Source organism: Phoenix dactylifera, unplaced genomic scaffold (assembly GCF_009389715.1).
Source record: "Phoenix dactylifera cultivar Barhee BC4 unplaced genomic scaffold, palm_55x_up_171113_PBpolish2nd_filt_p 000319F, whole genome shotgun sequence".
In the NCBI taxonomy this organism is placed as follows: domain Eukaryota; kingdom Viridiplantae; phylum Streptophyta; class Magnoliopsida; order Arecales; family Arecaceae; genus Phoenix; species Phoenix dactylifera.
The window spans coordinates 39,887-60,709 of NW_024067788.1; the positions used below are offsets into that span (position 1 = coordinate 39,887).

Here is a 20,823-nt window from a genome sequence, read left to right on the forward strand (position 1 = left end):
GAGAAAGGATGGTGGAAAGAAGATTGGGAATGGGAAAAGAATATTAAAGTTTAGAGAAGGATCCTGGTTCTGTCAATAATTGTAACAATCTAGGATCTTATCCAAAATGGCTAGCTGAAAGGTATTATTTGGATTCTTTAATCTTATATAAGTATCCAAGATTTACCTAGTAAATAACCGATGTGGGATGAAACACACGCCTGCACGGGTCCTCACATATTCCCTCTGTTTAAACCCTGACGTTCTTGGCAGGCTAAGAATCTAAGTCCATTCAAATCCAATCACAAATACCACGATTAACTCGTGATCAACTTAAATATATCCATGTTGCAGTGTATCCTAGTCCACATAGATCATGGGTCGAGTCTGCTTTAATACCATTTGTAACAATTTAGAATTTCATTCAAAATGGCTAGCTAGAAAATATTATTTGGGTTTCTTAATTTTATATAAGTACTCAAGATCTACTCAACGAATAACCCATATGAAACTAAACACATGCCCACACAGGTTCCTTTTTTTTTTTTTGCTAGATCGGGTGATTCATACAACACGTATACGAAGGCACCCAAGAAGATCGAAAAGCAGAATATCACGGAACTCTCGAGGCAGCTCTCAATCCCTCGACTATGGTATGGTTAGCTACGTAGATGGCAACCCAATCTGCAACCCCGTTGGTTTCTCTAAAAACATGCTTCGTCTAGATAACCCTTCAGTCCCTCATCATCATCTAGATATTGTGAAGCAAAGGATGGTCCCAGGCAGCGATCCTCGGACTCCCCTAAATCCAGCTGATGACCGTAGCCGAGTCACCCTCCAAGATGACTGAGCATGTTAAGAGCACATGCTGAGCAAATCAAAGACCCACCCAAGCAGCCCTCAGCTTCGCACCAGAAACCGTGCAGTCAAATAACTGACAGCCTCTCCGTGCCACGACCCTGGAGTTCGAGTCCCTAATAACGAAACCCGCTCCACCCTTGATGCCTCCATCCAGCACTGACCCATCAAAATTGATCTTGAGAAAATTAGGGGGTAGGGGCTCCTAGGTGAAGAACACCGTATGAGGAGCTGCCGAGGCAGAATGGGATCCTCTAATATTCCGAGCTGTCAAAGGTCCTTCTAAGAAGGAAACATGACTAATCTTTGCCGCCTGAGCCCGGATGCTCTCTACCACGAGCCTTGGCAATATGCTATGCTCACTGAACGTTCGAGCATTCCTTGCCAGCCATATCTGACATGCTGTGTAGGTCGCTCTAAACGCCTCCTGGCATGTCAATGAGTTGCCCGACCACCCATGAATTGTCTGTAGGAACTGGTCCCCCTGAGACCAACCTTCCCGCAGTAGCCCCGCCGCACGCTACACCGCCCTTGCCCATGTGCAATGAAACAGTGCATGGTCTACTAACTCATCGGCTTCGCATGCCCCGCACTCAGGAGGCAACCTTAAACCCCGTCCGCTAAGTATTGTCATCGAAAGCGATCCGAGACGATCTTCCATAAGAATAGTGCGACTCTCGGGTGGAGACCCAGGTGCCATACCTAGGCACACTCCAGACTTGGCTCATGCACCGGCCAGAGCACTCGGGAGAGCTCCCCCACCCTCACGCTGGTCCTACACGACGTGCTCCATACTTGAGTATCAGGACTTGCATACCCCAGAATCGGAAGAGACCGGACCCTCTCGGGTAGGTGTGTCTCAAACATATGACCCAACCTAGCCTCATCCCAAGCAGCCCTGTCAGGGTCAAGGAGGTCGCAATCCCACTGTTCCTCCACTGTCTCAATTTCAACCAGAGTCGGCCAGAGTCTCTAAGAAGGGCACCCACCCACGGGTCACCAACCACATCAATGCTCTGCCCATCACCTATCAACCATCTAGTATTCTCGACAACTGTTGGTAGGTATCTTGCGATCTCACGCCACATAAATGAGCAACGACGCCCACTGCGGATCGCCTCTGCAGCGCCCGTCCAGCCATATTTGGTAGCCATGGATTGACTCCAGAACTCCTGTGGCTCCAGTGTGAATCGAGCTGCATGTCGGGCAATCAACGCCTCATGCCTCTCCAGAAGAAACATCACACCGAGGCTGTCCTCACTCAATGGTAGGCAAACGCTCTCCCATGCCACTAGATGCACCTGATGAATCCCTCCATACGACCCCCATAGGAAGCTCCGAAATAGGCGCTCGATCCTCATCAGCATTATTTTTGGAACCACCATGTTTTCCATGAGATAGATAGGCATGGAAGCAAGCACTGATCTAATCGGCATCAATCTACCCATCATAGAGAGCAAAGATGCCTTCCAACCCTCCAGTCTGCTTTGGATCCTCTGCACCAGATCGGTACACTCGGCCACCCGCAGCCTCGTGCCCGTAATGGGTACTCCTAGGTAGCTCCAGGTCCCATCATGTGCCGGCATCTCCAGTATCCCCCGAATCTCTTGTCTGACCCTGTGCTTTGTGCTAGAGCTGAAAAAGATGGTTGACTTCTGGAGGTTTACCTTCACCTTGACACTGCGCAGTACTTTGCTAATACTCTTCTAAGGACTCGTGCATCCGCTGTCTGTGACCTGGCTAGGAGGAGGCAATTGTCTGCGAACAATAAATGTGATATAGGCCGAGCCCCCGAAGCAGGAACAAACGCCTCCAGCTCCTGGATAGCACACGCACCTTGCAGAGCCCGAGACAGGACATCGGAACAGATGATGAACAAGTATGGGGATAAAGGACATCCCTGTCTAAGCCCCATGGTAGACATAAAGAAAGGGGACGGCATACTGTTGATCAGGATGGAAAACCTCGACCCCCGAACGCACCCGAACACCAATCAATCCAGATGTCATGAAATCCAAAGCACTCCAACATGCACCTTAAGAAACTCCATCGGATTCTGTCGTAAGACCGTTCCATGTCCAACTTGACAGCCATCAGGCCTTGCCGCTTAGAGGCACGCTGAATGTCCCACATCATTTCTTGGGCCAGCAAGATGTTATCAGAAATATTTCTACTACCCACAAAAGCATCTTGCTCCTAGCAGATGAGGCCTGACAGCAAAGGCTTCATCCTGCCCACCATTATCCTTGCCACAACTTTATAGAGAGTTGTGCATAAGCTGATGGGCTTAAAGTGGCTAGGCTCTCCCGCATTCTGGCTCTTCGGTATTAGCGTGACAAAGGTAGCTCTTCAGTCGTCTGGCATCACTGCCTGACCGAAGAAACACTGAACTGCCTCCACCACCGCAACTCGAATAATATCCCAATATCTCTGAAAAAAGAAAGATGGAAAGCTGTCTGGCTCTGGAGCCTTGTCCTCTGCCAGGGCCCAGACTGCCTTCTGCACTTCCTTCCCTATCACAGGCCACACCAGCAATGCGTTCACCATAGCTTCGAGTTGTGTGTCCGCCTTTGAAAGCTGGTTGACGTCCCCAGAATCTCTATCATCCGTCCATTGGACCGAAAGAAGTCAAGCAATAATGGAATTGAGCACGTCTTGAAGGTAGAAAAATTTCTCTTGAAATAATCAGACAATCTCAACACGCTTTGCAAGCTGAAATTTTGGGTAAGCTGAAACTTTTGAGACTAGTGGATCAGTGACCTAGCAACTTCTCTCTGATCCCATCCACTTCTCTCACCCTGGCCTCTACTGCTGACACACCTAACCGTGAGGGGGGATATCACAGGGTTCCAGAGCTCGAGGAAATCCAAACAAGTCTTTAGGTATACAAAAGGTTATCAGAGTAATCCATCAAGGTAGTGGTTTGACCTCCATCTTACCAATACAACTAAGGTATACCTGTGGAAGGCCTATTTGTTGGTTGGTTGGTGAACATCTCCAGCCCTAGTAATCCAGCACCTTGCATTCAGGACCCAGACATGAATTCATTCTGGACTCAGTTATGCAACATGAAAAAATATGCTTATTTTCATGCGATTTTGGTCCATGCTCGCATAGTTTTGGCACTTTTTAATGATTCGTTATCTTTACATTATGTCTGGATGTTGGTCATTGATGAGAGCACAAAAGTGCAATCGTCATACCATCTTAATTAGTATTATAGCTAATCATTAATAATAAAATTAACTAATTAACGTTGTATTTGTGCTTCAGTGCAAGTAATCCAAGAAACCAATTAACATTGGGTTTAAGCCCAATGCCCAGCAGCCCGAGCTCAAGTCAAGCCAGCATCTTTACGTGATGGAGCTCAGCCCCACGATGCAACCAGATCTCTTCCGTCATCAACGGTCTTCAGCCTTCAATCCCAACGTGCTCCTAGAATTTTTCAGCGTCCGAGCCGCATCAAAATTCTAACTTCCTTCCCCATCGAGTGAGCCCAAGCATTCAAGTCCAGCCGGTCCATGCGATCACGGGAGACCCCAGCCCATTCCAAGCTTGACGCGATGAAGCCATCCACAGCGCATCCAGCTTCCACGCCATCAACGCGATCTATGCAGCGTCCCAGATTTCCTTCGATCCCAGGCGCCCGTTCGAATGCAGCCCAGCACTCCATCCGCTCGGGAAGCCAGCCCCTCTCCCGGGATCCAAGCCTCCCACGGCCGCTCGTCCCAGCTCCATCCCGGCTCCTCCGCCGCCCAGCAGGCCGAGTATGCCGCCATCAGCAGCCGTCCCCGCCTTCCACGCAATCGTCCATCGCGTTCGCTGGCAAAGCCGCGTCCCAGCTGCAAGGCATCTCCAAATCCTCCGCAATCCCAGCCTCCCAGCATCCGTTTCTCCTCCCAACGGTCTCACAGCGCCCCTCGTCCGTATTCATCCGCATCATCTCTCTTCCACGATTCCCTCCTTCCCGTGATCCAGCCGCTTCTTCTTCAGCCCTCTTCCGCGGATCATCGCCTCCTCCCATCTCCTCTTCTTCCGGCCACAGCAGCAGATTATTGGAGCCGATCCAGCCGCAATCCGCGATCCACCCAAGCATCGCGTCCCTTCCCAGATCTTCCATCCGTGACGGAAGCCCCAGTGATTCCGTGATCCCAGCCTCCACCGCGTCCACCCTCTCCTTCCTCCAATAATCCAGCCATCCACGTGCTTGCTGGGGGTCTATATAAGGGAGCCATTGGCAAGGGAGAAGAGGAGCTCGGTGGAGCCAAAGAACAGAGGGGAAGAGGCCATCGGTTTGGGAGAGAAGAGAGAAAGAAAAACAGAGGAAGCTCTGTTTTGGGGAAGAAAAGAAAAAGAAGAAAAAATAGTATTTTATGTTCCACCGAGAGGAAGAAGTTTTCTTTGATTTTTGTTATTTCTTTCTTTTTTTTTATTTTATTTGCAGAAGAAAGTTTTCTTTGATTTTTGTTATTTTTTTCTTTTTTTTTATTTTATTTGTAGAAGAAAGGCAGCATCATGCTACCAATCTTCATTTCTATCTTTGTAATCAATTTATTTCTATGAAATCTATCATTTCTCTTTCATGCAAATCTTGTTCTCGGTTCAGTTTAATTTCTGTTTTCTTTATGCAATCTTTTAATTTTTCTTTCATGCAATATATGAAATTTTCTTTTATGTAATTTATGTTCTAGGCGTTTGATTTCTTAGCACTGGTTTTCATCCATTTTAACTTATGCCAAAACTCTTCTTTGATTAGTTAAATGCTCTTTGAATCTAAGTACCTGTCTTTTAGTTAATTTCAATTAAAAAAACATTCTCGGGTAAATAGAGAATCATTTAACATCCCGACGTAATGTTTTTTTTCTATCATTCAAAAAGCGCTTTTGAATTCGAGTGAACGTTTTAATTTTTATTCAACTCCAATCGCCTCCATGTGGATCGACCTCTTACGACCACTATTCTTTGAGTAGAATAGGTAAGAGTAAAATTAATTTAAACTTTGTTTGTCGGTTCTAACAACGATCTGTTTAGCATATTTTTAGGTAAACAGAAATCGGACAACAAAATTTTGGCGTCGTTGCCGGAGAGGCAAATCGAGAAGCAAGAACGATCACGAAGATCAAATCGAATTTTGGATGCCCGGAGTGAACGCACTCCGGTAGTAAGTTTTTATTTTTATTAATTTTTCTTATTTTGATTATTTTTAGTTAATAATTTCGTAGTTATTAAATTCTGAAATTTGAAATTCGAAATTTAAAGTTTTTTTCTAAAAAAAGATAATTAAAAAAAATTTGAAAAAATTTTCAAAATTCAAAAATTCAAAAATTTAAATTCAAAATTTGAATTTTGAGATTCGAAATTTGAAATTTAAATTTAAAAAAAGTTAAAAAAAATTAATTAAATCAAAAAAAATAAAAAAAAATATTATTTTTGCTAGTAATTGATAGGGTGCAATCCTCCGAGGTTATCATACCTCTATTAGGGCTCCTCACGGAGTAATCTCCAGAGCTTATTCAATGGGCATTCGGAGATTGATTGATACATAAGGATTGTGTTTAGTTTACATTCAAGTTATTGTTATACAAAAATTTAAAAAAAATTAAAATAAAAATATAAAAATAGTAAATTAAAAAAAATTGCTTGCTCATTTAATCAGTACAACCTAATGACATTGCATAAATTTTAAAAAAAAATCATTGATTATTTGTTGCATTTAGTATTAAGCATTTGCATTAAATAATTTAAGGGCAAAACTCATTAAAAAGATAAGATCGGAAAGTCATTATCGGTCCTTAGCCCAAAAATCACCACCTTGCATACATATCCTTAGCCAAATTAAATTAAAATCAATTAAATATTGGCCTTAGGGTTTTCGAGCTCAATTAGGCCCTTGGAAAGAAGCGGCTGAAAGCCACTCCAGTGAGAATTTAGTAATTGGTGATGTCTAGGATAGTTTTACAATAGTGAGAACTGTTACGGGTATTGTGGTATCGGTGTATCCTCCTGGCACCACCACACACCCCGGGACTTTTCTGGTCACTGGTTATTGGATCGCTTAACTGGTAAGCTCAAGCTTTATCTGAAAGGGAGATTAGGAGCTGTCTAATCTAGAGAGAATTTCAGAAACTTTTTAACCTGATAAATCTCTGTGCAACTAGATTTAAGAAGCTACTAAACCTCACTTAATTCTAAGACTAATAGCGTCAAATTGTTGTGTGGTGTTGGTTGTGGTCATCTGTGTCTAGCCTTCTCTTCTCTTAGGATTTCGTTTATTTTATAAGTCAAATCTAATGAATTGTTGATAATGTATGCATGGTAGAAGGTCATTAAGGGATAAGTTAACCCCATTTGATCTTGAGATTAACAAAACTTTTCATTACAACCTGCGAACTGTAAACCAACCGTCAATCTCTACAAGTGAACATATTAGAACTTTGAATGAATTGTTCGCACCCGCATCTGCCAGTCCCCCTACTTGCATAGTATTACCAATTAATAATGCAGCCCAATTCGAGATTCGGGCTGCAACAATAAACATGTTACCCAAATTTCATGGGTTTGAGATTAAACAACCGTATATTCATCTAAACAAATTTTTAACAATCTGTCAAACGTTTAGAAATCAAAACTTAAATGAAGAGGGTATTAAATTAAGGTTGTTTCCCATAACTTTAGAGGATTGTGCTGCTACATGGCTGTATTCTTTTGCTTCAAATTCCATCACATCATGGGAACAACTATCTAGGAAGTTCATGGCTAAGTTCTATCTCATGATTAAAACAGAAAAAATTAAGGATGCCATAAGAACTTTTAGAGGAAAACTGAGGAGGAATTTTCCCAACTTTGGAAAAGATTCTATGATCTTTTGGTCAAGTGCTCGCACCATGGGCTTGATAAGGCTGATCTGGTCCACTTCTTTTATAAAGGACTAACTCCGGCACATAGAAACATGATTGAGTCCATGCACAAGGGTAGGTTCATGAACCAAACCCCAGATCAAGCCTATGAATTTCTTGTTGACTTAGCTGAAAATGCCCAAAATTGGAGTAGCTATGGTGAGGAAGTAAATAGAGATGAGTTCGGATCTAGAAAACCAGGTAATTATGAAATGAAAACAAATCCAGAACTCAAAAATGTCATGTCCAATCTGGTAACTAGAATGAACAACTTAAGTAAAAAGTTTGATGCTTTCACTGTTTCCACTAGTTTGAGTTCATACAAAGAGTCAAATCCCGTCATGAAAGTGGATCACGAGTCATATAGTTTGTGTGTCTTGTGTAACAGTCCGGAGCATCTAGTGGAGTGCTGCCCTCATCTGCCCACCATAAAGGCCGAGCAAGCAAATGCTCTAAATTCATATAGTGCCTTTAAGAAGCCCACTCCCAACTTGTTCAGCCCAGTTTACCATCCCGATAATAGGTTCCACCCAAATTTTTCATACAAGCAGAACGAACCTATTCAGCAAGGTGGTCCACCAGGTTTTCAGAACAACTTTCCCAGGATAGGTCCATCGCAAATGAACCAACCTTTGGTTCCATCTGTACCTCCTTATAATGCCCCATCCCACCGCAACCTTCACCATTAGAAACCATGATGGCTAATATGATGAAACAACAACAAGATTTTATCAAGCAGCAACAACAGACCAATACAGCCCAAGCCTAGACTAACCAATTCTATGCGCAAGCGATTGCAAAACTTGAGGTTAGTCTAAGCTAAATAGCAAACTCTCTAGGGGATAGGAAGAAAGGTGAACTACCTAGTCAACCAGTGCCTAACCCTAGTAGACAACAAAATCAAGGTCAGAGAGGTCAGTATCAAATCGATTCTAATGAAAATCCGACCTATGAAGTCCAGGCAATTACCGCTTTAAGGTCTGGCAAGCAAGTGGATAATAAAGTCCAACTTCCTGGACATGAAAAAGAAAATAAAAATGAATCTGATAAAAACCCTATTCAGAAGAGGGGTCAAGAACATGATAAATCAGACAAAAAAAGAAGAACCCATAGAAACATACAAACTTAAGGTTCCTTTTCCAGTAGACTTCAGGACTTCAAGAAACAATCTAACTTTGATGAAATAATGGAAGCCTTTAAAACTGTTCAAATAAATATACATTTTCTCGATGCCATAAGACAAATTCCCTCCTATACAAAATTCTTGAAAGACCTCACCACGGTCAAAAGAAAAACCAGTATTCCTAGGCAAGCTGTTATGGCTGCACAAGCCTCATCTCTCATTCAACAACAGAGTGCCCCGAAATTCAAAGACCCTGGTTGCCCCACCATTGAAATAAAAATAGGAGAGACAATTATCCAGAGAGCCCTATTAGATTTAGGAGCCAGTGTAAACCTACTTTCCTACAATGTGTACAAAAAGTTAGGTTTGGGGGAATTAAAGCCCACAAATATTACCCTTTCCTTAGCAGATAGGACGGTGAAGTATCCCAAGGGAATTGTATGTTCTATTTGCTCGCAGTTCCCGTTTGATACCTGATAAAGCAGAGGATGTAATAGTGAAGGTAAACGAGTTTTACTATCCTGTGAACTTCGTTATCCTTGAGACCGAACCTGTAATACATCCAGACAATCACACACCTATAATTTTAGGTAGACCCTTCTTAGCCACAACAAATGCTGTGATCAATTGTCGAAATGGGATGCTGAAGTTATCTTTTGGCAATATGAAAGTCGAGCTTAATGTCTTCAACATAAGTAAACAACCACCAGACGATAAAGAAATCAATGAAGTTGACATGATTGAAGGTTTGGTTCAGGAGACTTTCTTACAAACTTATAATAAGAACCCTTTAGAGGCTTACCTTGCCCATTCCGATGAAGGGGTCGAGCATGCGCCCCCTAATTCTGTTCCCCTTATGAGCATAGATCGTCATCAGCCGACTGTTCTTCCTCGAACTCTTCTAAAACCATTCTTAGATAATGGTTGAGAAAAAAAAAGGATCTACATTTTGTCTGGCTGAAGACATAAAACTTAACGCTCTTGGGAGGCAACCCAACATGTAAATATTAATAATAATAATAATAATAAAATATATATATAATAATAAAAAATGTAAAATTTGACTAACATGCAGGTTTGAGGGTTTTTGGCCCCAATTGTCAATTTTACCTACCCATATCAGGTAACTTCTCCTCTGTCCTATTACTGCATTAAATTTTCTTTAACATTGAGGACAATGTTAGATTTAGGTATGGGGGTGAGAATATTTTTGATTTTTCTGCCTAAAAAGATTTGAAAAAAAAAAAGGGATTTCAAATTTTTAACTCAAATTCTAATCTTTTTGGCTGTATAAACTAGGAATTGCTTTGACAATAGCTTTGAGTTGAGGAATATGATAGCAGTCTAGCTTGAGTTTTCATCCCACCTATCTTCTGCTAATATGATAGAAGACGATTTAGCACCTACACGTAAGCACATGAATAGTGGGGTATGTAAACTTACAACTAATATGAATACTTTTAATCTTCTGGATAATTTAAAGTTATATGTGTGATGAACATCCTATTAAAAAAAAGAAAAAAATAAAACGAGTTTATTTTAAGTCTTCTCACGGAGTAACCGGGCCTCTTGCTTGGCAAGCAGCGAGTGTTCACGTAAAAAGGTGAGGATGGCTGAGATCAAACTCTGAGTGACTAATTTGGCCTTAGAACCTAGTTGACTTGAGTTATTAAGTCTGTTAGAATGTCTTTACACCTAGTGCAATGAGCCATCTGGATCGGGAGTCATTGGCCTAACACTCGCTACATGGGTTAGCTAGAAAGCTTAATAAGGCTAGATATTGCACAAGTCATTCTTCTTAGCATTCAGTCTGATTAAAAAAATATATATATATATAAATAAATAAATAAATCTGGGGTGTTCATTACCATTTAACTCTAGAAAGTCTTGAAAATTAAAGTGATCATATTGGAAGTAAGGGAAAGCCACTCATTTATCTTGCACCTCACTACATTCTTGACTTGTTAGCAGATAGATGGGGTATAATGAAACTTGAGTTAGAGTCTGTTTAAATATGATAGCAACAAGTCTCTATTGTCCTTGCAATTCTAGTTTCATACAGTAATACCTGTTCAAATTTCGAATTAAAAATTGAAAATCCCTGACTGATGAAGTTTGTGGGTAACTTCACTGCAAACCCTCACGAGACAACACTCGTCCACTAGGATAACTTAGGGGTTTAAAGGCTTGTTGCACGTGCTAAGTGCAATCGTAATGCTCAACGAAAGTGAGTATTTATCTTAGTATATTTATATAACACTTTTGCACTCTCATTTTATCATTTTCGCACTAAATTGCTAGAGACTAGAAATATGCTGGTTGGGGGGTGTGATGAGAGCACAAAAGTGCAATCGTCATACCATCTTAATTAGTATTATAACTAATCATTAATAATAAAATTAACTAATTAACGTTGTATTTGTGCTTCAGTGCAAGTAATCCAAGAAACCAATTAACATTGGGTTTGAGCCCAATGCCCGGCAGCCCGAGCTCAAGTCAAGCCAGCATCTTCACGTGATGGAGCTCAGCCCCACGATGCAACCGGATCTCTTCCGTCATCAACGGTCTTCAGCCTTCAATCCCAACGTGCTCCCAGAATTTTCCAGCGTCCGAGCCGCATCAAAATTCTAACTTTCTTCCCCATGAGTGAGCCCAAGCATTCAAGTCCAGCCGGTCCATGCGATCACGGGAGACCCCAGCCCATTCCAAGCTTGACGCGATGAAGCCATCCACAACGCATCCAGCTTCCACGCCATCAACGCGATCTATGCAGCGTCCCAGATTTCCTTCGATCCCAGGCGCCCTTCGAATGCAGCCCAGCACTCCATCCGCCCGTGAAGCCAGCCCCTCTCCCGTGATCCAAGCCTCCCACGGCCGCTCGTCCCAGCTCCATCCCGGCTCCTCCGCCGCCCAGCAGCCCGAGTATGCCGCCATCAACAACCGTCTCCGCCTTCCACGCAATCGTCCATCGCGTTCGCTGGCAAAGCCGCGTCCCAGCTGCAAGGCATCTCCAAATCCTCCGCAATCCCAGCCTCCCAGCATCCGTTTCTCCTCCCAACGGTCTCACAGCGCCCCTCGTCCGTATTCATCCGCATCATCTCTCTTCCACGATTCCCTCCTTCTCGTGATCCAGCCGCTTCTTCTTCAGCCCTCTTCCGCGGATCATCGCCTCCTCCCATCTCCTCTTCTTCCGGCCACAGCAGCAGATTATCGGAGCCGATCCAGCCGCAATCCGCGATCCACCCAAGCATCGCGTCCCTTCCCAGATCTTCCATCCGTGAAGGAAGCCCCAGCGATTCCGTGATCCCAGCTTCCACCGCGTCCACCCTCTCCTTCCTCCAATAATCCAGCCATCCACGTGCTTGCTAGGGGTCTATATAAGGGAGCCATTGGCAAGGGAGAAGAGGAGCTCGGTGGAGCCAAAGAACAGAGGGGAAGAGGCCATCGGTTTGGGAGAGAAGAGAGAAAGAAAAACAGAGGAAGCTCTATTTTGGGGAAGAAAAGAAAAAAGAAGAAAAAATAGTATTTTATGTTCCACCGAGAGGAAGAAGTTTTCTTTGATTTTTGTTATTTCTTTCTTTTTTTATTTTATTTGCAGAAGAAAGTTTTCTTTGATTTTTGTTATTTTTTTCTTTTTTTTATTTTATTTGTAGAAGAAAGGCAGCATCATGCTACCAATCTTCATTTCTACCTTTGTAATCAATTTATTTCTATGAAATCTATCATTTCTCTTTCATGCAAATCTTGTTCTCGGTTCAGTTTAATTTCTGTTTTCTTTATGCAATCTTTTAATTTTTCTTTCATGCAATATATGAAATTTTCTTTTATGTAATTTATGTTCTAGGCGTTTGATTTCTTAGCACTGGTTTTCATCCATTTTAACTTATGCCAAAACTCTTCTTTGATTAGTTAAATATATAAATGCTCTTTGAATCTAAGTACCTGTCTTTTAGTTAATTTCAATTAAAAAAATATTCTCTAGTAAATAGAGAATCATTTAACATCCCGATGTAATGTTTTTCTTCTATCATTCAAAAATCGCTTTTGAATTCGAGTGAACGTTTTAATTTTTATGTAACTCCAATCGCCTCCCTGTGGATCGACCTCTTACGACCACTATTCTTCGAGTAAAATTAATTTAAACTTTGTTTGTCGGTTCTAACAACGATCTATTTAGTATATTTTTAAGTAAACAGGAATCGGACAACAGTCATCAGCGTAGAACATGGTATTCCAGGAACTTGCAACATAAGATTTGAATAACAGAATTATGTACATGGATATTCAGGTATGTCATAAGTATGGATTGGAAAATGCTAAGTTAGTAGTTTAAAAAAAGAATGTTGAGTATAATATGTTTCATACAAAATTATAATTTCATAAACCAATAGATATAAAGAACATACGTGGATCATAGTATTTAATCTGCATATAAATATTTAAATTGAGAATCCATCTTATTGATCATAATTTAGATATATTAAGCATATATAAATTGAAAATCAATAGATTATAATGCTAATATCATAATAAAATATAGTTTTGTATCATTTTAACCATTCATTTTTGCAAATACTTGATGCATAGGTTAGAAACTACCAAAATATATGATATTTAATTTTTTGGTATTTTTAGCTGTATAAATCATGATCAAGATGTAGATCTTCAACTTGAATACCTCTCTTTTTTTTTTGATATTAAGAGGAATAGATATCCTCTCCTCTAGATAGGTGATAATCCATCCATCCATCCATATGGACGTATGTACTTATGTACTTGCATGTGTTTTAACGTATGTACATACATGCATATATAATATATCGAATAGATTCTATTTGCCAAACTTATTGATGAAATGCTACAGTTGTTTTTAGAAAAACAATAGATGAAAAATCATGTTAACAATAATTAGCAATATATAGCATTTTTGGTAAATATAAGAAATAATATATGATATTTTTATCTTCCTATTTGTCATCTACATAAATTAGTGTCTCTCCATCCCACCTATTTTTCTACTAATTTTAAATGTAGATAATTTTCAAGTACTCTCTTTATAAATCTCCAAACATATATCCTACAAATTCCTCCCCATGCCACATACATTTGCATCTGTTGGGGGAAAATAAATCGCCCCGAAGCACGTAAGCACATCGCCAACACGTGATCGGAGGCGTCCGATCCGAGCGTCCGATCTGAGGGCGCCCGACCTGGAGGCGCCCGACCTGAAGGCGCCCGACTTCAGGGCTTCCGACATCAGAGCTCCCGACCTGGCGCCCGACTTCGAGACGTCTGACTCAGGCACCCGACCTTAGCATTCCTGACCTTGGAAGCCCGGCCTCACCATTCACCTGCTGCGGTCACATCATTCTGCAGCTTGACCGGGGACCATACCCTGCTACCGCTGTCAACAATTAATGCGCATGGCCTCTACTGATCTCCGGCTCACTACATAATTAATGCGCATGGCCTCTGCTGATCTCCGGCTCACTCAACAATTAAAGCTATCTACGGATCTCATGCCCTTTACGGTAAACAGCTGACCCGCTCGGCTACGTCCGATCAGCCACGATGACTCACTAGCTCTGGCCTAATCTCCTACGGCAATGCATTAATTCACACGATCGTGCATTAATTCGGACGACATGCTCAATCATGACGGTAACCCGTTCGCCCCGTCACATCACAGGTACACCTGTACCCCTCTATAAAAGGAAAGCCCCTCATCCTTAGAGGGGCTGGACTCTGAAACCCCGAGAGAATACTTTTCTCTCCCTCCGCACATTTGCCCCTTCTAACTTAAGTATCGGAAGGCCGGCGCTGGAAACCCCGGCCACCGGCTTTTTGCAGGTCCCCCGGAGGAGGACGCCCGTCGACGGACCGCCACCCGCCATCTCACACCGGAGCTCCTCCTTCTCAGCCAAGTGGTCGCCCCCGGATCCAAATTTCCGGCAACGGCATCCATTATAACCAGTACAAAAAAACAAAGCCTGTGGTTCTATAGCCGAATAATATTTATGCATAATCAAAAGAACTATGGAAAGATTTTGTAGTACACATGTTAAATATTGTAATGGTGTGTTTGGCTCGTCATCAGAATCAGAATAGATTGGAATGACCATATTTTCCTCCAACACATTTAGTTTGTGATCACAATCGAAATCGTAATTGGAATGAGAATGGAAATTAATTATTAGACAAAAGTAGAGATTGGATTTCGAGGGATTAAGGCATTTTCATTTTCCTTTGGAATCAGAATAAGAAAAAAACTCTTTTCGATCAAACAACTGAACGAGTTATTTATTCTTGTTTCCATTTCAAAGTCCAACTTCTCCAAACTAAATATGCCCTAAGAGTGGTTCAATTGTTCCAAAACGATCCCGCCTATGGCAAGATAATTTGAGCCCATTCTTTATGGATGCCTTGCCAGATGGGCATTATTTCTGAATTAAAATTTTCATAGCAAATCTCTTCAATATCAGATCAAATTTGCACCCAATCTTAAGAGAAGCTATATCCTACATTACATGCACCAAATGGCGGTGCAGCACACTGCTTATTTCTGTCATCAAGTGCATTATCATAGAAATAAACAGCTGTGATTGGCGTGGGGCACTGCAACGTCGTGTAGGATATCACGTCACCTAACGCCATCCCAAACTCGCCTCATGGTAAAGCGCCGTCAACACCGTAAGGTTTTGGTTCATTGATTTTTTCCAAGAAAAATAGCTGAAAAGGTCGTGTCCTAAAAGTATTATTGACCAGCCCATGCAGCAATCTTGAAAAGGACAAATGCTCGAGACGACTTGTTAGCATACATGAAAAGTTTTCTTTTTTTTTGATCCACCTGCAGAAGAAACTTCTCATACACATATAGCCAGCTCTCTATAATATAATTTAATAGAGAACTATATTTCTAAATTTTTCAAACAAGTAAACTCTTGAATGTTATCATTTCTTGTCACTCGAAAAAAAAAAGAGGGAGAATTGGGGTTCAAATTTGGCTGGAGTCAGACTCTCAGAAAATTATAGTAGGTACAAGATAGAAGGCAGAGTTTTAGCCTTTAAATTCTGCTGCATGCCAAAGATATATGAGCAGCAATGAAAACTACCGTGCCATGAGGCATTCATGGCGTGATGATACTTACAACGCCAAGGTTTAAGCCTTCTGTCTGAGAATTATTGAAAATCTTGTAGCCAGAAGCCACACCATGACTCTTTCTAGGAAGCTTCCTCTTGTATTTATGCACCATGACTCTTTCTAGGAAGCTTCCTCTTGTATTTATGCACCATGACTCTTTATAGGAAGCTTCCTCTTGTACAATAACTTTAAATCTTGTAGCCAGAAGCCATAGGATGTTTCCTCTTGTATTTATGCATCAGCACTCTTTCTAGGAAGTTTCCGCTTGGACAATAAGTGTCCTCCTTATAGGAAAAGAACAACATATTCAAGTTTTGGCTGTGCTGTCTCCGTGATGTCCTGAGATGTAATATAATCTGAGCCTTCCATTTTCCATAATGTGATTGTGCAACTAAATTTTAGTTCTGTTAATTAAAAAAAAAAAAAAAAGGAGAGAGAAGAGAATTGTATTTCTACCGATCTTTTATAATGTACAAGAGCAACTTTTGTATAAACTAGAAAGCTGACAAAATTTGGTAAGGCCGACTAAGTTTGACACAATATCCTATAATGATGGAATTATATTTCTACCTGTTTTTTTACAATGTACAAAAGCAGCATTTATATAAACTAGAAGGCTGACGAAATTTAGTAAGGCCGACTAAATTTTACACAATATCCGATTAAGTTTGGCACAATGTCGTACAATGATTCTAACAAGTTCGAATAGATTAGACCTCTTGAGACCTTGGTTAGTGGCATGGATCATACCATCAGAACTAAAATTTAGTGATTATTTTGATTTATGAAGTTACCAAACTTTGTCAGGTTCTCATCATCTTCATTCCAGCCGTGTGAAATAAATGAATCTTGAGCTCAGCATCGTTAAATGATTGGACGAATTAGGCCTTATATGGGAGCAAGATCATTCCAATTGGATAGTATAAAGATCGTATGCCAATTCCTAAGGCTCAATTGTTCCCAGTCAGACAAGTTATAGGCTCATTTCAGTGATCTTTGCTTGTAAAAATGGAGAAAACTTCGCAAAATGGTTCTTCTACAGACCATAACTCAAGTATTTGATGGTGTGCTATCTCATCAAAGACATTAGCCCCCTCCATAAATTCACAGTAACATAGCATACCAAAATCTTCTAGCCAATGTTCTAGTATAACAGCATGATTACTAGCATCATGAGCAACTTTTTAATCAAAAATGCTGACAAAGGATAATACTGCGAAAAAACTTTGTAATCCAATAAGATATGTTGCTTTTCAGCCTGAAAAAGACCTTGCAAAGAGCTCCATGCTCTTGACATATCTATATTTATCATCCAACACAAACAATCAAATTGTCCACGATTCTTCAACAAGCATCACACTGAAGGAGAAAAAAAAGAAGGGGGGTGAGGGGGGAGATGACATGAACAGAAAAAGGATGATCAAAAGCACAAATAGGTAAGAAACATGAAGAAAATATTTTCAGGAAGAGCAGATCTAAGAAGGATATGCAAAGCATCTCACAAAACTATAGGAAGTAATGGTAAAAACACAATGAAAAATTGCAGCATTCTTCAAACTATATGTAACCGACAAATAAGCTTTCTTGATAAGACAACACCAAGAATGAATTGCAGATATGCTGAATGAAGATGAGCTAACAAACCACAAGGACCAGCGGCATCCATGGTTTGCTAGTTCCACTAATATCACAACTGATACGTTTAAGAGAAATAACAGGGCAAACAATTACCAGAAGCATGTGGGCCGGGAGAAAACAACTGTAAGGAATACCTTTGATGCAAATCTTTCCTGTAGTAGTATGTAACTTTATCTTATTAGGCAGTCCAAGAATGTTCGAGATTTTAACGACCCTAATATTTTCAGAAGTAATATATTAGCAAAAAAAATGCTTCCTATAAGACTGAAGTATTCTAATGCAGTTTTGTTAAAGTAGATGCTGGAAACCAGAAAGTAAAGAATAATTCTATCTGGACCAAACTGTGAAGGAAAGTATTGGAAGTAACAGAAATTGTCAAAAGTTAAAATCCATTAAGCAGACAGGATTTCCATGCCAGCAGCCATTGCTCTTACAGGAACTAAGGCACTTCTACAAATTCACTTATTCACTTAATTGGCAAAACATGTGACCTAACCAGACAGTTGCATCGGGACAGAGATGTGCACTCTCATGTAGTTGAATTTCATGGTGGAAAGTCCAGAACTGCTCCCACAATACAGACAATAAGCAAAATGGGAGAATAGCGGATATTTGAAGGGAGATGATCGACCTAGATTATATTGCAATAACTTTACAAGCCAAGTGCATTCTAGAAAATATAAAACAACGCAAGCAACAGCCAGAATGAGCGTAAGCAGTTAATCCTGGCGAAAAAGGATTAACCAGAACTCTCAAGGAATACGGATACATTGCAAATTGCTGTCACGGCAACAAAATCATATTTTCTCTCCAGTTTGTTGACTGAATTCCCTTTGGAGGAGCCTCACAGTTTGAATTCCACCCTGGGGCATAGGCACATATTTGCCAACCAACTAAGAAGCATAAGGTAGACAGAACTTAACACAAACAAGACTAACCTCAAAAGTAACACAAAATAAACATTAATATATCCTATACACGACAAATCAAGAAGAAAACCCTAGCATGGAAGAACCAGTTTGTGCTTGTACATTGATAGCAAGGCAAAGGCACTTGGACATTTCCAATCAAATGCTACCAATCTTGTAACATGATAAAGGAATCATCACATCTCCTATGACAAACTCATAAATACCTCAATAGCTTTAGATTAAATGCGTATCCTCTCCAGATACATGCAGGAAGCCTAAGATTGCTCAATGAGTTATAATATACTTACAAAACAAACTTCAAAAGCTTGAAAACAAAAGAAAATATTCTCTCAAGGAATAAGTGCTAAGCTATAAATTCATTCAAAATCGTACATGGCACTTCCAACACAAGATAGATAAGAGGTATTAATCAAGTCAACATCAAAACTGAATATACAGAAAAACAACTTTTTCTCGAGAAAATTATAGAATGAGAATGATCTAGATGGTGGAGGAGTTCTAGTTGGGACATGAAAGAGAACTAAATCATACCCAAACTTCTCCTATGAAACCCAAATTCAATATATATACAGGCATAAGTTGATGCTTCCATTTGACAACCAAGGGCTACTAGTTCAATGCAGATGGGGCCACAAAAATTCCCCACTTCCTTGACAGAGAGATGAGGTCAAAAGAATGAACTTGACTAGCTAATTGCAAAGTAAACACAACAAACACCTTATATAATTACATCAAAGGCTCTTCAATCGAACTGAGAACCATATAACAAAGAGTCCATCCATGATCCAAAAGAACCATCTTTATCTTTAAAGAGAAGTGAAGCATATTACTGTACAAAGACAAGCCGGCTGATGCCTCCATTGCCTCTGAGATCCCCTTTCTCCTGTTGACCCCACAGCTCTGCTTCTCCTCCATCCTCCTCCTCACCCTCCTCCTCATCGGGGTCCTTGGCCTTCGGAACAGTCACCACGAGCTCTCCATCGACGCAACTGGCGATAGCCAACGCCGGCCTGGTGCACGGCGGGAGCCGGAACCTCCACCGGTCGAGCTCGAGGTCGTCCAGGTCCCGACCAGCGTCCCCGCCGCTGCCAGCGGGCCCGTCACCCCGGACCACAACCTTCATCACACCGGGGTGGATCCGGACTGCGTAAGCCCGGAAGGTTCCGCCGGCGAGGTCACCGGCGGCGGCGACGAAGCGGAAGTCGTCGGGACCCTCGTGGATGGCGACGTCGGCGTCGGCTGCGAGGGGAAGCTCGAGGACCTTGCTGAAGATGTGGGGCAGGCGGCGGAGCTTCTTCTGCCGGCCAAGCACGACCACCTCAGCCGCCGAGAGGGCGGCACCGACGTCGTACCGGAACGTGATGTTCCGCTTCTTAGGAGCCGGATGGACACTCATGGCTACCGCCGCCCCCCAAATCCAAAACCCTAACCGTAGATGTAGCCGATCTTGAGAGATGGCCGATTCTGGAAACCCTAGGTTCGTCCTGGGATCAAGAATCTGAAGGAAAATCAACCAAAAAGGGGAAATAAATCAAAAAATTTCATTTAGCAGCTGCGAGATGCCCTTTCGGAAGGAAAACCCAAACCCTAGCGTGTTTCTTCAAACCCTGACCCTTGACTGCGGAGAATATTAAGGGAAGGAGAGGACGATCCAAGTGGGAAGATAAGAACAAGGTCCTTCGGAGTTGGCCTTGAGGGTTATTTCGGGGAATGGAAAAGTTGGAGAGGACCGTTATAGAAAATGTTTTTTTAATGAAACCGTTATAGAAAGTTTGCCTCATGTCTGGCTTCTTTACATCGTATCCGCCTGGCATAAACAAAGAAATTTCCTAATTTTTGAGAAATTTACATACTTTTTTTTCTTCTAACGGCAGAGGATATCTGCCATTGATTGACTTTTGGAGCACAATGTTGATGTTTTTGAATCAAAGTCTTGGATAAGTATTATAACAATAGGGTTAAAAATACATGTCTCTCTGAATTTTGTACTGCTGAGCTGTGAGAATTTTTTTATATCTGGAATTACTATAATATCAATCTTATATTTTTCATACTACTTGAAAAGGTTCAAAATCCATCCAGTTTACAATGAGAACTCACAGAAATCTCTTGTAAATATGCAATTGCTACAATATATACATCAAAATAGCAGCCAAGTGGGTACATGAATCAATATTTTATGCAATTGCAGCGAGCTGTGATCGAAATTAGATGAATTTTGGACCTATTTGAGCAATGTGAAAAGTGCAATGTTGA

At 41.3% G+C, this 20,823-nt stretch overlaps 1 protein-coding gene across 1 annotated transcript; it reads right to left on the minus strand.

Annotated features, from left to right (window-relative positions):
* Positions 1 to 19,003: 19,003 nt before the first annotated feature.
* Positions 19,004 to 20,270, minus strand: LOC103712319. Its single transcript, XM_026806662.2, has one exon. The coding sequence runs from the start codon at positions 19,961 to 19,963 to the stop codon at positions 19,394 to 19,396; it is 570 nt and encodes a 189-aa protein (XP_026662463.2). The 5' UTR covers positions 19,964 to 20,270; the 3' UTR covers positions 19,004 to 19,393.
* Between the last annotated feature and the right edge of the window lie 553 nt (positions 20,271 to 20,823).